The 17233-nt window shown below is 43.5% G+C and overlaps 3 protein-coding genes across 5 annotated transcripts in view; all 3 read left to right on the forward strand.

Moving 5' to 3' along the window:
- NT5DC1 (5'-nucleotidase domain containing 1) overlaps positions 1-2453 on the forward strand; it is a 153296-nt gene extending 150843 nt beyond the window's left edge. For both annotated transcript variants that reach the window (XM_075145703.1, XM_075145704.1), the window contains one exon: positions 2223-2453. In XM_075145703.1, the coding sequence (XP_075001804.1) occupies positions 2223-2338 (116 nt within the window). In that variant the 3' untranslated portion in view covers positions 2339-2453. The remainder of the gene's footprint in view (positions 1-2222) is intronic.
- A 1910-nt stretch (positions 2454-4363) lies between these two features.
- The window catches only part of RWDD1 (RWD domain containing 1), a 111909-nt gene continuing 99039 nt past the window's right edge, over positions 4364-17233 (forward strand). The window contains exon 1 of the mRNA XM_075145714.1: positions 4364-4454. The gene's annotated coding sequence lies outside the window, so the exon portion shown is untranslated. The remainder of the gene's footprint in view (positions 4455-17233) is intronic.
- Positions 16571-17233, forward strand: part of DSE (dermatan sulfate epimerase) — a 36664-nt gene continuing 36001 nt past the window's right edge. The window contains exon 1 of one of the 2 annotated variants that reach the window (XM_075145701.1): positions 16571-16697. The gene's annotated coding sequence lies outside the window, so the exon portion shown is untranslated. Of the gene's footprint in view, positions 16698-16786; positions 16879-17233 lie in introns of those variants that run through there. The other variant, XM_075145700.1, reaches the window with a different exon arrangement.

Below are 17233 nucleotides of genomic sequence, written 5' to 3' on the forward strand. Positions count from 1 at the left end.
CTTACAGCAGTCTTCATCTATGACAATTTCTGGATCTCCATTTTTTCATAAATTTTGCATTCCCCCAATAAAAAATCTTCATTTCTCTTTCCCTGTATACTTGCCCTTCTTCCTCACCGGGGGTTTATTCATAGCCACTAAGATTCCAAGTATGCCTTTCTGGATCAGTCCAGAGCTTTCTCATAAATATATCACACAAATGAAGCAATAGTAGAAAATGTTTCATATTCCAGGCAAAGCAGATGCAGGAAATGAAATCACTGATGAAAAAAAATCTGGAAATAGAGGAAGATTTTTACTATGTTTGTGATACATAAAACCTGCTTTACATAAAACCTGCTTAATGGGTGAAGAATAGTATCTGCTTCATGCAACTTTCGGTGATGTCTTGGGCAACATTTTTACATATGGATACCTTCTGGTCATCTTCCAAAGCTTGCTCAGACAAAAACAATATTTAAATGGATAGATTGCGGTTTGAATAGTAAAAAAGTCATTATTCTCTTTTGGAGTCTTGTGCATTGTATACAGAATGGGTTTGGTGTTTAAGCTGATTGTGTAAAGCTAGTTTACCAGGAAATACCAACAAAATTACCATTTTGATCCAACTGGTTCTTTTCTTCAGCATAAGCAACTCCGCAGCAAGTCTGCCCCATTTGTGCTGCTCTTTGGTTAAACTACTCTTGGGACGCTCCACGCTGCTAGGGTAAAAAGCTAGTGAAAGCTTTTCTATAAAAGTAACTGTATGGCATTTAATTTTTATAGCTCATAAAGATATTCAGAAATATTTGCTTTCTTTTTTATTATTAGTTGTTATTTTGGAAACCTTTGTTTTAAACAGAGCTGTCATAAATAGACTCAGCAGCCAGTAAATCCATTGGGCCCTCCACAGACTAGAAAAACATCTGCCTGTTCTGCCGCGCTCAGAACGGGCTCCAGAGATTCCCCTGAGTCAGACAAAATGAGAAAATGTACTTCTTTGACAAGCTGAAGTAACCCACTTCATAAAGCGTAATTCACTTCCAATCAAGTCTCCTCCCATTCCTACTTTACTCCAGCCTCTAGCTGATTTTTCAGCTGGATCTAAATACTAATTTGCTTGCTTTAGTTGTGTTTGATATGGTTTTAAAGCTGCGGACCCGGATGCTGCCCTGGTGCCTGCCTGTGAATCACTTGTGAGGCAGACCTGAACTTCCTGTTGCTTGTGCCGAAACTGCTCAGATTGTGTTTTTCTGTTTCACAAAAGCTGCTGAGCACCAAAAAAAAAAAAATCGTAGCATATGGTGACCCCAAATTTGCTCCAAATTAAAAAAAAAAAGTTGTTATTAATAATTTACTGTTCAGATAAGCTGAGTAATAGTTTTTATGTTTTGCTTGGGTTCTAAACAGACAACTTGGGAAGGAGTTAACCCTTTTTTCTTGGATGTTGTTTTTTTTTCATTTATTGGAAGGGTAATTGTTTCTTGAATGAAGTTTTATTTGTGTGGTTTTTTAATTTGGTTTCTTTAACTTTGAATACGAGGTGAGCATGGGAAGTATCAGTTTTCTGACTGTGAGGGTGGGCGGGTCACTGCTGGCAGTAAAGACTTTTTTTAAAAAGCTACAGAAAAGAAAGCTTTGACTGTTCAGAACTATTTTAATGCATTCAGTGTTCTTTATAGACTGGAAGTGATGAGTACGCCAAGTTATAAGTGCGGATTTCTGAGAATGCTTGGTACAAAATGATGTTGTTAACCCTGGACTGCAAGAAGGTCTAAGAGCCGGTGCCTCTGGGGAATCTTGCTGTAATAGCCACAAATAAAAAAAAAGAAATGGACTTCTTTGTTTTAAACGTAGCCCTTTTATGAGTAGATTGCTGAGATAAAAGAGGAAGGTGACAAATTGAAGAATGAACTTGAAAGTGTTCTAGTGGGAAAACTCCATCTAGGCTCAATGAAGATTTTTGTTTAATTTTTAAGTATTAGTTTAATAATTTCCTATGACTAGCATTATTTTAGCAAACAAGGAACTGAATATCCTTTACTGCAGTTGAGTAAACTCTGAAAGTCAATCCCTTGGACAGCTGAAGATGTCAAATAAATACGTAATCATGCAATCTGATGCAGTTCTAATGCTAGTGAGCAAACAGCTCAAGGGCTTAAGAGTTCTTGAATTCACCACAGGTTTATTTTTTGTGTGATATGGGCTGTGTTGCTAATCAGATGTGTCTTTCTGTCTTTCAGATTTACCACTGGATTATAGATTTACACGATTTTCCTCAAATAGCTCAACTGCCGGGTACTACCCAAGCCCTCCAAGAGCACTGCTGCCAAATGAGGAGTCAGTGACTATGAAATAGGTTGTCGGCTTTTTCCTTAAATAACCCTGTGGTCCTTACTTAAACTGCTATCACATGCTAATTGGTGAAAATGTTGTGTGATGCTTCATAAAATAGAATGATGGATTAAAGCAGACTCCTGTGTAGACTTGTGTTTCACTTGTTGCTCCAGTCCAGCCGGAACAGGTGAGCAATGCATCCTTCTCTCTACATCTTCTGACCACCACTACCTTTCGCAAAGTGCTGTTGGCTTTTTCCATGCACTGCCCAAAGCCTTCAAGAGAAACGTACTAGTAACAACTCATCCCAAGTTACATTCTACATTTTCAAGGACATTTTCAGTACTATCCCTCTTTAAGGCGATGCTGTTGCTACCATAAGCCCCAGGAAAGACACGAGCCAGACCCTCAGCCATATTCCATTAAGAGTTACCTTGGACAGCCCAGGTTATCAGAGTAGATCAGTATTTTGCAGGCTCTGAGGAATTTATTCTCTCACTGTAACTGTTCTTGGAGATACAGCAGGACTGAGGCCCAAAGAGAAAGATACATCATACCCAAAAAGAGACTTGAATGGGATTCAGGCAGCTAAATGCAGACTGGCAGTCCTGAAAGCGTTTGTCAGGTGCTTCGTATTCCTGAAAGTGCCTAACCACTATTCAACAGTAAGGTTCCGTACATGCCTTTTCCTCCTTTAGTCTTCAATACCTCAAGAGTCAGAGCTCTTTTGCAGAAGGAGGGAAACCTGTGTACAGTCCCTTCTCAGCTTGCGTGGATTCACACCCGCATTCTCCACCTCCCCGGGAAATCCTTCCAAGAGTAGGAAGGATATAGGACCCAGCTATATGGAGCCATCTTTGCTAAGTCCAGCCTCAGCCCAGAAGAGAAGCAAGACTGAAGACATAGACTGAATATGTGATTTCTTATCAGCTGATTTAAGCAAACAGGCATCCTGTTCTCTGTGGATTTAAATCCAAAGACCCGATTCTCCTGCGCTTCGGACAGGGAGCCTTCAGTAACTAACGCAGGGTAGCAGATGCAAAAACACGTCAAAGATACTTGTTTAGTCAGCAGTTTTGTCTAGGCACGCTAGCGTGGCAGGATTTTGGATAAATTTCCCTCAAAGTTTAAAGAAATTTTATTTTCTTGCTTTCAAGAAAAGTCCACAATAAGAATTTTTTTCTGAGGCCTAGACAATTATCAGAATGGATTTAATTTGTGTTAACATTTAACTTGTGTCACCACAGCGCACTCAATTTTTGCAGCTTCACCCGTTAAAGTACTTTGTGTCAGAATCGGACGCAAACACCATTCCACCTCATCCCAGAGATATCAGTCTTTGTTTCCATACTTTTTTCCTATCTTTGTTTCATTTACATGAGGATGTTATTTTTACATTCTTGTGGTCCAGTATATTTGCAAGTAATGTGCAACATTTCCAATTTAACACTAAGCATTGGTTTTTTGAAAGGGAAACATAAAACAAATGAGGAAAATAATTGAGAAAAACTTTCCTTAAAACAAGGTGGGTGAGGAAGGAAAATGAAAGTGTCATTCTCCTCCTCATAAACTATAGGCTGAAAATACTTGACTTAAGAAGGTAACAATAAGTAATACTTGAGTTTATTTTGAAATTTTTAAATTAGCATCAATGTCTTGGGCAGCAAATCTGGCTCGTGATAAGGGTATGATTTGTATTAAGCAGAGAGATACCCAGATTAAAATCTCAGATCCCTGATTACAGAAACATTTGAAATTCTAACCTGAATCAAGTAATCCTCTGCAAAGGACTGAACATGAGCCGGCAGTGTGCCCAGGTGGCCAAGAAGGCCAATGGCATCCTGGCCTGTATCAGAAATAGAGTGGCCAGCAGGAGCAGGGAGGTGATCGTGCCCCTGTACTCAGCCCTGGTGAGGCCGCACCTCGAATCCTGTGTTCAGTTTTGGGCCCCTCACCACAAGAAGGACATGGAGGTGCTGGAGCGTGTCCAGAGGAGGGCAACGAAGCTGGTGAAGGGCCTGGAGCACAAGTCTTATGAGGAGCGGCTGAGGGAACTGGGACTGTTTAGTCTGGAGAAGAGGAGGCTGAGGGGAGACCTCATCGTGCTCTACAACTACCTGAAAGGAGGTTGTAGCGAGGTGGGTGTTGGTCTCTTCTCCCAAGTAACAAGCGATAGGACAAGAGGAAATGGCCTCAAGTTGCGCCAAGGGAGGTTTAGACTGGATATTAGGAGAAATTTCTTTACTGAAAGAGTGGTCAGGCCTTGGAACAGGCTGCCCAGGGAAGTGGTGGAGTCACCATCCCTGGAAGTATTTAAAAGACGTGTAGATGAGGCGCTTAGGGACATGGTTTAGTGGGCATGGTGGTGTTGGGTTGATGGTTGGACTCGATGATCGTAGAGGTCTTTTCCAACTTTAATGGTTCTATGTGTTTATGACTCAAATAATTTCTAACGAGGTCGTGATCCAAACCAATACTGTGTACCCTCACACTTTTGTTGTTCTGAATTTGGAACCGATTTTTGTGGGTTAGGGATTTTTTTCCCGTTTTTTAAAAAAAATAATTAAAATGGAATTGTGAATGAAAATTAGAGTGATAATCCAAGTCAGTCCCTGATTCCTGGTATCTCAGTGGAGAAGCAGTATTTTTTTTAATGGAAAGGTGACAGATCCTAAGGACAGCCCGGACACAAAGCTCACCGGAGCAAATATATATATGGACTTGCTCAGCTGGGAGGTGATGGTACCTGTCTCTGACGAAGGCTGTCACCAGCCATTGCACTTGCTGCTGGAAGGACCACACAGTAGCAGAGAAAGAAGTGGATCACAGAAGGCTACTGTAAGCACGACACATGCTGCAGGAAGACTTAGGAAAAATAATCGAAGCATTTGCACAAAAACCTGTGAAATCAGGACTTAACGACTCTTACTAAGGACTCTTCTTATTCAAGAATCTCTGAAAATTATACAGGTCTTATTACAAACAGGAGGTTGGCACTGGAGGAACTTCAGGAGGGCAATCGGTGCTGCGGTGATGGGAAAGCTCTTGGAAATGGAGGTGGCATGGAGACCTGGGAGAAGAAATGCACATGGCAGAAAATTGGTAGAGAGCTGGCCATATTTAACATGACACTGTAAAGATACCATCTTTGCTTCTTCCTTCTTTTTCTTTTTTTTTTTAACCCCTGGAAATCTCTGAAATTTCTTGGATTCTGTTGTGAGAGGCCATTGACAGAAAGATCGCTGAAGTGCCTGCAAAACTATCTTGAGTATCGGCAGGGAGATAGAAAGTTGTAAAGATTCATTAAAATCACTGTGTCTGGTTATATAGCCCTGAAAGCCATAGTTTGCTTAAAACCAGAGATGAATACCAAGTCTCTTTTGGCGTCTCTTTTGGTATAAAGCACGTGTCTGAATTTTAAAATAAAGATAATTTATTTCTGAAAAAAATACACATTCTCTGAATTTACTTTATAGCTGAGCAGCAAAAAGAAAAAAGGGAGACATGGTCATCATGAAGCAGTGCAAGGAGAGTTTCGTGCTACAGCCTCGAACAAAGCAAAACTTGACCCTCTCAGAATAAAAGATGTATAAATCAAATAAAACCTAGTATAGATTAATACCTTTAATAAATTAATACCTTTAATACCTATAGGGAGGTCAGCTTTGATGCAAAGCAGAGCTCACTGCAAGTGTTTCCTGAATAGGGCTTGTTCCTGGAAACTAAAGGCTTCTTAATCCCCAGTGAGTGAAAGTTAAATAAACAAATGCAGATAGCTTATCCGTGGTAGACGCGGGGCACTGCTGGACACAGGCTTTTCCGAGGCCGCTGCTTCCCCAGGCTGCTGGGGCTCTCCAGCTCGTCTGAGTCCTAGGTGTGTGATAGTGCAGCAGCACTGGAGCGGTTCCTAACGAAATTCCCAGGAAAATTTGGCTGATGATGGGCACCAGGAACCAGCACTCCCAAAACTGGTTTAAATCTGCCAAGTAGCAACCAGCCGTTGTCCAGCCTGGCATGACAGCCTACCTAGGGAAAAAACATCTATAAAACGGGGACACGGTAACACGAAAAGGGGGTTTCGTACACAGATGTGCGACAGGCAGATCTTTCGGGATGCAGGGCTCCAGGCAGGGTGGCTGGACTGGCCCTCCAGTGTCCTAGGGCTTAAGACAGTGCGTAACCACTGGTCTCGCCCATCCCCTGCAGTGACCTGTAATGCTCCAAACTTTATCTGCGTTCAAATAAATAACCTTTAGCCCTGCCCACGTTGCCTAGCGTGATGTTTTATAGCAGCAGTTGGCTATAACAATTGAAAACAATATGACCGTTTCACTATGACAAGTGAAAACCGTGCCTGCCATGTCTTCCAAGGTCACGTTTTTGCCAGCAGCTGTACAGCCTTTAGGGTTTTTAACAAATCTTTTTGACAGATAGTTTAGAAATTGAAGAAATGTAACATACCTCACTGGCAAGTTGGAGATTACTTATCAGTTGCTGTATTGTAAAACAGGATGCAGAAAATCATCTATCGCACGCAATACACAACACTGATCTTTCTTTGAGGGAAAATAAATATAAACTCTGGCCCAGCTCCAAGTCATTGGCCCTAGCACACTGGATCAGGTCTGGCTACAACCAGGTTGCATGCCACGAAACCCTCAGTAAAGGCTGGCTTCTCGTGATACTGCTCCAATTCAAAACTGATCACTTGTGTTTTCCTGAGAAACAGTCATTCTCCTATAGAAACCTCAATTTTTTTCTTTCCAGGAGTCCTAATCCAACCTGAGAGAGGAGTGGGGTATGGCCAACACCTATTGCCCTAACAAAATGAGTGGTTTCCAACCTGGCTTGGAGTGCTCTCTTTCCTACTGATGCATAGTTGTATTTTCTAGCTATGTAGAACAATATACAATTTATAATCACCTTTCTTACCATCAGTGGAGACGTGCTTTTACATTCCTCACAGTGGCCTTGTTTGAAAAGTGTCTGGCCATGACTTGTCCAATCATATACTAAATAAATACCGTAACTTCACCTTTAAGTCTTTCCTCCTGGGGCCAAGTATGCATTAAATCATACCAAGGCAAATGACAGCAGGGTGTAAGAATATGTAAATTAGCAGAGAGATGCCAACAGTGAGAAGGCAGTATCTGAGCTTCGGTGTCAACCTTCTTTTGCCACCACGGGGAACAAAAATGCATTGAGTGTAAAGCACACTTTTGTACACAACCTTGATGTCTTACAGTAGAGTGTCTCAGAAAATCAAGTTTAGAAATAAAGTCTCTTCTGTGCAAAAAGGGAAAGGTCTCACACACCACGCCATAGAGCGAGAGATCTGATAGGAAGATGTTGCTTCTGACTTCCCTGGCAAGGGGACATGGCATGGGGCAGCCTGCTGCTCCTCAGCGTCATGGAAGGAGCAAGACAAGTTTTCTGGTACATTTGAGCGACTGACTTTTAAAACAAAATACGCCTCTTTCTGTACACATGCTTGGAGGCAGATAGTGTTTCAGCTGAAGCATAGCATCAGATGTAGGAGGGAAAGCACACGGCTAAGCTACAGGAACCTTATCTCTGCGAGTGCCAGCTATAATGGTATAATGGCTGTAATGGTGTAGCCACAGCCATCGGTTGTTAACAACTGCCCATGAGCCAGCCCTTCCAGCAGGCCCGTAGCCGATCCAGAACCCTCCAGGGGAAAGGCTCAATCCCATTATAAATCCAGTTGCCTGTGATTTTGTTTTCTGCAATTCTGAATAAGTGGAACATCAAACCTCCTTGGTGAGTTACAGGAGAGAAAAAAAAATATTAAAAAGTAGAGGTTTTCTTCTGAATGTTTTTGATGCAAGAAACAAATCCTGCTTTTCCGTAAGCATTATAAATAGGAATGCTTAACTTGAAAACAAAGCATGGATTAAGGCCAAAATAGATGGAATCCAGGAAGTTAAACAGACTCGGAGATTTCCACTCGAAAAGCTTGCCAGCATCTTTACAGGGCAAACTGGGGATTCCTATCTACAGTTCAAAGGAGTAGTACTGTGGCCAGCATGACCCATCATTTTCTTGAATATAGGACAAAGGTGTAAGGGAAATCTTTTCAGTGTGAGGTGGGTACCCATGGCAGTTCTCTGGCAAGCATGGCAAGACCGCAGAGGTTTTGCAGCTGACCAGATGTCACGGTTCACAGAAGGGCAAACATCTGAAGCACCGCGCCTAACTTCTGCCCCCGCTGCAGCTAAACTGATTTAATCAGAACTGTGCTAAAAATCCCTCGTGCTTCCCACTCACGCTGCCAGAGCGCGTACATAGTTCTCTCACACATGGTCGTAACGACTTTTAAATACTTGCACGGGGGTGAGAAACCATCGCAGCCACTTCAAAACGATGTTACGGCTTCCAGCCCCTTTTGCAAATTAGAGGGTGCAAGACACAAAATGGCAGCAGCACAAATGGAACAGCAGTCTGCACGGCACCCGCCACAGCTTCGATGGCCCAGGCAAAGCAGATTCTGCCAGCCAGAAAGGTATTTCTGTTTTCTATCGACTACCAAATGTTGAGTACAAACACTGAAACACTCAGTTTTATTTCCTCTTACAAGGCTGAAGAACCTATGTTCCTTTTACGAGTGAAGAAAATCATAAACTATCTTACACTGTATACAGGAGGAAAAAAATAGATGTTCTTGTCCAAAATTTATGAAAGTTGTATTTTCAGGGTATTTTAGGAAAACAAGTCCATTAACTTTCAGTAGACCTTTAGTGTCACAACACTAAAGCAACACTGAAAATTGTGACTCCATGTGCCTAATGAATTTACATTTAAAAGATTAATTTTTAAAGCCTCCACCATCTCTGAGGAATAAAAGTACAGGTGAATACAGAAACTCCTTTCTTGCTTTATCTCAAAATAATACCTGAGAATTGCAGTTTTCTTGCTACAACATCCCCCAGGACCTCAGCCCACACTGAGAATTTAAATGGGTATTCCCAGGTGCTGAGCAGCCTGCAAATTATATTAATCCAGAGAAAGAAGATGCCATTGTAAATTTTGCGAAAAGAAACATGTTACGAAAATTAGAGATAAAAAATTCTTTATATTATACTGACAAAAGGCCTCAAAAATATCTACTGGAGGGCTGCTGTTGAAGCAGCTGCAGCGGTGTTGGAGACACATAGCAGCAGTGAACTTCTATCCCTGTTTTCTCCTCCAAAGCTGCCCAGAAAAAAGGGCATGAGTGCATACATATGAACAGGCAGCAATTAAGGGCTGGGATCCCATGACATGGGAACCCAGAGACTAAGGGAATGAGGGAATTATCTGCATTTCATGGGAGGCGTGAGGTTTTAGGTGAATTAAACAAACGAAGCACTCTAGGCAGTAAGCAGGGAAAATTCTACATCAGGGTGATGGAAAATGGAGTATAGACGAAGCTCAAGGAGGATAAGATTGAGGGTCAGCATGAGCTCAATAGGGCAATAGATGGCTAGATGGTATCAGGGAACGGAGTTCACATATATTACAGTAAATAATAATTACCAAAATACATCTATTTTATGGGGTTTTCCTCTTTCCTCTAACCTTTCTCCTATTACTGTGCAGGACTTGGAGATACCTGGTACATTACTGATATTAATCCATACTCAAAATTAGAAAAAAAAATTGTAACCTGAAGACAATTACATGAATTTAAGAAAATAGATTTAATCACCATTAATATGACCATTGTTAGATAGATATTATTAAAAGTAACTGTAAAAGTATTTGTGTGTATGTATACATATATGTGTACAGGTTTAGAAACCATTGCCGTGTAGAGTGCGCTGCCAGTGACTCACGAATATGGATGCGTGTATGAGTGAACAGTCACGAGGCGGTTACAGGGGCCCCTGAAATACTCAACAGCAGTGCCCCAAAAGCCCCAGAACAATATACACAATAACCAACTATGATGCAAACTAGTGCAACAACCCCATGAAGCACCTAAAACTAAGAGCAGAGATGGAGCTGTCTGTAGGGAGTATGTACGACTACAAGAGCAACCAGTTGGTGAGCACCACTGCTTCCGAACCGAGTGTGCAGAATTGATCGCTATGGCATCCTCTAGTGCTGCATAGGTATTATCTTCAAGTGGAAATTAATTTTTAATGCCTGTGTTTGTGCTTGATCTAATATCCCACCTTTGAGTCTTGGCTGCAACTAGGATGCAGCAAATCAGAGTGAAATGGTTACAAAGAGAAATGGAGTGTCAGCAACAAGTTCAAATACAGTCTCTGAGACGTACCTTTTTCATTTACACATCTCTAGTGTAAGGAGTAAGAGAGAGACACAGGAGTATGAAACACAAGAATTCGGGGTAGGGATAAGTAAGCAACTTGTAAATATTTTCATGAATTCCAGCAGTTGTTTAGTTGTCTGCTTTGCTTTCCGCATATCAAGTGACTCCATAAAATAGGTGGATTCTAGCCTTAAAAATGCCATTCACTGAAAACAGTGTGTTACAAATGGAAAACATTATTGCAACATATCTGGCATCCAGAGAGGGAGATTGTGGCAATCAGCTCTTAGGGAGCACTGACAAAGTCCGTCTTTAGAAGGTTTCTCTCAGTATGAGCATTAATGGTTTGTGCTCCCCAGGGGATACTGCTCGGTTTATAACATTGCAGAAATTTGGAAGGAAAGAAGTTGACATGTTGAGAAAGGTCACACATTTGAGAACATAAAGTAACAACCAGTCCAGCTGAATGAAAAGCCCTGGGTGTCCCCCACTGCAACCTGTTCTGGTCATTATCAGAGAAAAAAGAAAGGGTAAGTGCTAAAGAAGGAGCAGGCCAGTTAGGCAATGTGACAGCTGCTGGAAGGAGATAAACCTAAACCCAGTTGATATCTATAGTAATGCAAAAGCAATAAAAATGGTACCGTCCCACTGCTGTCATAATGGATTCTGCTGTTGAAAGGCACAGACCAGATGATACGTGTAATTTTTTATTGGATCCAGGTCTTTTTTGGTGTTTCACAGTAAGCACCTATGTACCCGCTTTATGGCTGCTGTCTTCCTGACATGTCTATGGACCATGAGTCTGTCTCCACTCACCGCTGTTTTACCTCTCCTTGCTGAGGTTACTGGTGCTGCAGCTTCGCCTTCACTAAGAAATCTGCAGGGATTTTTTCTCATCTGACTTTCTGTCTGCTGGCCTTGGGCAAAACCAGGCTGAACACATGGTGAGAGCAAGAAAGAGGGAAAGAAAGGAAATGTAAAGCAGAGAAAGATGTTCCATTTACATACAAAGAAGAGCTGTTTAGGAAACACGTCTAGTGCTTTCCCCTTCCAGCTACCCTACTGATACTTCAGCTATCACAACGTAGAAGAGTAAAACGCTGCATCTCTGGGGAAGAGAGAAGCCTTTCCAGTCTGTAGATACAGAAGCAGACAAAGGCAGGCAGAAGCATTTGTTGCACTAGCGCATCCTTCCAGTCCCATAAATGTACCTGGCACCTGACAGACCCGTAGGAAACAACTGCCTTTGAGGGAAGTTGTTTTGCACCACGCTAAATGTGCCCCAGCCAGAAAAGTATCCTAACAAGCTTAGACAAGATTTCCAGATTTCCAACTATTTCTGATTCTTAGGACTGATTTCAGGCCACTCCTTTTCATTACCTAGTTTTGGAGCTGTGACTATTTCTGCCCGTTGCCTGCACAGTGAGCCAGAGCCCCAAATCCCCAAGTAGTAAATGGTATGAATCATGCAACACTTTCATAAACTTGAAGGACGTAGTAGGAACAACAACACAGTTAGGACACTGTGTGGTCCACACCCTGGCTGGAAAAGAGGAGATAGCCAACATTCCCCCATATGACGCTTGAACTGGGATAAGTTTTGAAAATTAGAGCTGCCTTCGTGTGGCACTAATAAAGTCCAGGGGGAAGAGTTGGGCAGAGCAGCCCAGATCAAGGAGGGCAGGGTGAGCATTATGCAAGTATCCAGATTTGCAGTTCCGCAGTTCAGCTACAAGAAGAGACTGGCCTAATGCTCTTGTCCTAAAGATTTCAGCTCACAGTGCTAAGATCAGAAATTATCACAGCTGGACACGAAAGACAAAGGGAACACAAGGGTTACAGTCATAAGAAAATCAATTGTTTGGGAGAATTAGTGAAAGAATCCAGAGAATTTTGTATTTTTCTCTCTTTTCATTTGAAGAGTTTTGTCACTTAATGACAAAAGTTGAAGTGCCTCTTACATGGAAATTAGAGACCAAACAGATCACACAGATCAACAGAACAGGACTTCAGCGATAGGGAGATACTTTTTTAAAAAAAAAAAAAACACAAACCACACAGAGGAAAAATAAAAGGGGAAAAAAATTGCCATTGCATAGGCTGGGCAGGAAGAAAGAAAAGAATGGCCAAGGCTGTGTATGTGGAACAGACTGAATGACATACAGCTTCCCTCTTTAGGCTAACATCTTCTGTCACAAAGAAAGAAAAAGGAAACATCACCCCATTTTCACGACTAAGTGAGAACCAAAGGCTTTAAAATGCATGAAGCATCAGCAGACACTTGGTGTCTCCTCCAGAAAGGATGAGCCCTACATCACTGGCTTCATGCAGCCCTGCTGCCTTCCTTTCTCACTGCCCCAGCACAGCAATGGGGGCTTGCCCTCTCTTCATGTCCTCACGACCCAGATCATCAATGCAGCAGGAAAATAAAGTGCATTGCCCTTCCCCGCAAGCCAGATATGACCGCAGGGCCTTCTTGGAAGTTTTCACTTCTCAAACATCTTTTACTATAAGGGGGAAAAAAGCACAGATGTTATCAAGACCTCGTAACCAAAAGCTGGCTGCTCACAGTGTCTCTGATGCAGCGGACATTTTCAAGACGTGCACTGTATACTTTGGTGTCTACGACAGCGACTTCTATGTGTGTGACCTAAAAAAATTGCCATTGTTGGAAAAGGGCAACATTTCCCACATACATTTGGCTCAGTCACACAGACACCAGACATGTTCCTGGTAATGTTGCTTGCCATAAAGGCCAAGGAAAAATAAAGAGCATGTGGCGTATGAGTAGAACAGTGTCTGACCTGAACAGTTTTCAAGCAATTTCCATGGAACATGCTCTGTACAACTGGCCAAGTCAATGGTCTTTAGCTCCAAAAGGTAAATTTAGCTCCTCTCCTAAATCCATTCTGGAGAAATGCCACCTGAAAGGTCAGTTTGCTGTATGTTTCAGTGTCGCATGATGTAATTTAAGGAAATGACAGCTACAAAAATTAATCTCAGTGGGACCTTTCCAATAAAAAAGAAGAAAGGAAAAAATAAACTAGGGTTCTGATACTTGGCAGCAGAGAGGGAGTGAGATATTTCAGGGACAGAAGCACCAAGGGCGTGGAAATTGTATGATGCTATGTTGCTGAGTCAGTCATTTATAACCAACTTTATGGTTGGTGGCAAGAATAGGTAGCTTGGGGACATGATTTGTCACATCCTAAAGAAGATGTCTAAAATGGGTCAGATGAATTCTGCCCTAAAAGTACTTCTTTTTCTCTGCAGTTATGAAGAGAGTCTAACGTGACTAGATTAGAGGTAGTTACCAGTCAAGTATAGGACAAAAGCACATGACACATTCAAAGGTTAGATGGATCCCACCCAGAATTTCTGCTCCAGATTGATTTGTTTTATTGTTTAATTATTTTCTTCTTGCTCTCATCAGCAACAAACTCACTGGCATGCAGTAAGGCTAGCAAACCACCGAGAGAAGCTCAACCTTAGCAAGGGAGGTTATAGCCATTGCTAAAGAGGTGAAGGGCGTAGGAAGATCAAAGAGGAGCCATAATCTTGCCTGCGCAAGTAGCATTTTGAATATAATCACACAAAACAGGACTGGAAAGGACCTTGACAGGTCATCTGGTCCACCCCTTGCTCTAAGGCAAGATCCATCAGACTTTCTAGGCCCAAACTGTTCTTGTCAAGTATATGTCCAACCTGTACTTACTTAAAAAGCCTCCAGGGTCAGAGGTGCTGTTCACTCCTGCTTTATTTACCCTTACAGATACTTTTTTTTTCCTATTTACCCTAAATTTCTTTTACTGCAACTTACTTGCTGCTCTCAGAGGATGTGGATAAGAGATTATTCTCTTCTTTTCAGCAGCTTTTACGTAGGCTGAAGGCTGTTATCACATCTTCCTCCAATCTTCTCCTCTTTAGGTTAATTTTTTCAGTCTTTCTGTATACATGATGCTTGCTAAACCTGGGGTCATTCTCATTTCAAAATTATTAGCGGCAATGCTGAAATTAATCTAGAATGGACAGATCTTGCCTCTCTTAGATATCTCTGAATCATCCTATACATTTTAATTTGTTTATTTAGCCTGACAAGCACCCTGTGAGTTATTGGGAAGTAAAATGAGCCCCATTTTACACAAGAGGACACAAGGCAGAGAGGATTTGTGTGGAGATACTCCACTCTGTGTATATATCTCCACCACAGTCTAACTGCACACCAGACCAAGATCCAAGCACATCCGAGCTCATCCCCTATGAGGCAGAAACACAAGTGCACAGGCTATAGGGGAGCCACCGTGTGCTTCGCCCAGGTATTCAGTCATGACAAGGCAGCACAGTGCAGTTTCTCTACGATATAGATAGATAAATCCACAGGCTAAGGTCAGGATTTTAAAAGCCGTTCGGGCATTATGCTGTTCAGAATTGTAAGGTCTAATTCCATTGAACTTAGAGTCAGATACGTAATATGTTTAAATACCTAATGATGCAGACATGTGACTAGTACTTAGACACCTCCCTCCTCATCACTTTAGGCATCCTGATGGTTTTAGAAATTCCAGTAGAATTGTCCTGTTAGCCACATCTGCTCTGACTGGGGGAGTCTGTAGCTCTTCTCGTGCTCATTCATGTCACAACATTAATATTTTACAACTCTACTATCAATGCAGTATATAGCATAATACCATTCAAATAGGTGTTTAGAAACATGTCTTCTAATGATTAATCTAGTGTTTGCATGACTGAAACCGAAGCACTTAGTGCTTTTAGGCATGTCATTACTGGTAAAAAAGTAAGGCTTCATTCCAGGCTCTGGCATTGCTCTCGGAGTTTGCAGCAACGGCTTGTGGATCCTTATTCATTACGCTGAGACTGTCAATAGATATCGCTGGGAAATACAACAGGAGCGAAGGGGTGAAGGGTAATGTATAGTTTCTAGTTTCGTCTAGTTTCCGCGAGTTTATGAATCTTGATAGAACAGCAGGAAATCACACTGTAAACCACAAAGAGCCTGCTTAAAACCATCCTTTTAAAAACACAGCTTTTACATTTTAAAGCCAGGGAACTGAGCACTTAGAGACCACTGATTGATTCAGTAACATCAGTAAACACATTATTAAAATGAAGAATAAGCGTTCTGAAATGTAAACTTCAGGTAATTGGACATCATCTTGATCTATCACATGTAAATATTTTTATTTTCATTTCAGTAGAGTAGTCTGAAGATGGTAAAACATGCTCAGCTTTCAGAATAATAAACAATAAACATTTGGAAATCTTCATGTCATACTTTTTCTTTGTTATAGTGACTGAGAAAGCAAAGAGAACTGTTCCAAAGGATCATTTATTTTATCCTCTTTTATATTACTTTCCTGAATACCTTCAACTGAGTGGCTGCAAAAAATGTCAGGATGATTGGCTTGAATGGTCACGGTGTTTCACGTTTGTGTTTTACATGGGAAACATTTATTTAAGTAGTCACACCATACTTAAAAGAGCAGATTGACAAATTGGCTTTTTGTTTCTTTGCTGGCTTGAGGGAACTTTTGGATGGGAGGTCCTATTACTCTCATACAGTCTGGTGACAGCACCAGAGGTGGATATTGCATATGCATGGCTCACCCTGCATGTTTTACCCTCCACAGCCCCCCGTGCCTGAACCGTGGTACCGCTGCCATACGTTCTAGGTGCAGAAAATCAAATTGCCGACCCTCCGGTGTTGAGGCCAACGCATTCCCTGCAGAGAAACGAGTCCTCCCGCTAAAAGGGAAAATTAGGGTATTTCCGTGAACCACCAGCCTGGGAGGAGCGGGCGGGGGGGAGGGAAATCCGTGCGTACGCCAGGAATAAATAAGTCAATCAGCACACACAGAACTAAACGAGCGCCGGGGGCCGGACCAGGAGGCTGCGCAGCCCATGTGTCCGGCTGCGAGACGCGGCGGCGGGGCCGCGAGGGCCGGGCGGGCTCCCCGCTTGCTCCACTCCGCTCCGCGCCCGGCCGTGCGGTCCCCGCGCGGGTGGAGCGGTGCCGCGGCGCTACCCGCCGCCGCCGCCGCCATGGCGTGAGGGGCCGGGGGAGGAGGAGGAGGAGGACCGGGGAGAGGTAAGGAAGGAGGGCGGAGGGCGGGGAGGCGGGAGGTGGAGCGGGCGGGGGGAGTCGCTTTCTTCCTGAGTTGAAAAACGTCCCCCCGCTCCGTCCCGCGGGGCTGCGGAGGAGAAACTTTCTGGCTGCCGAGCGGCGGCTCCGCGTCGAGCCGAGCCGAGCCAGGCAGGGGCCGCCGGCGGTGAGTGCCCGTGCGATGCGGGGCAGCGCTCCGCTCCGCTCCCACCCTCCCTCCATCCCGTCCCTTATGCTCCGCTCCGCCGGGCGGCCGCCCCCGCCCCGCCTGCCCGCGGCGGGCCCCGGGGCGGCGGGGAGGGCCCGGGAGCGCCCCTCCGCCCGCGCGGGGCTGGGGGCGCCCGTTACCGGCGGGTTTGGGAAGGGGGAGGTCGGCCCCAGCGCCCCCCCCTTCCCCTCCCACCACACGGATCCCACGCGGGGCGCGGCGTGGGCGCCGGTGGCGGCCAGCGGCGTTAGCGGGCACCAGGTGTCGGCGGGCGCCCGCGGCAGCGGCCGGCGGGGAGCGGGGGCCGGGGGCC

This window comes from Calonectris borealis, chromosome 3, assembly GCF_964195595.1.
Source record: "Calonectris borealis chromosome 3, bCalBor7.hap1.2, whole genome shotgun sequence".
NCBI classification, from domain to species: Eukaryota; Metazoa; Chordata; class Aves; order Procellariiformes; family Procellariidae; genus Calonectris; species Calonectris borealis.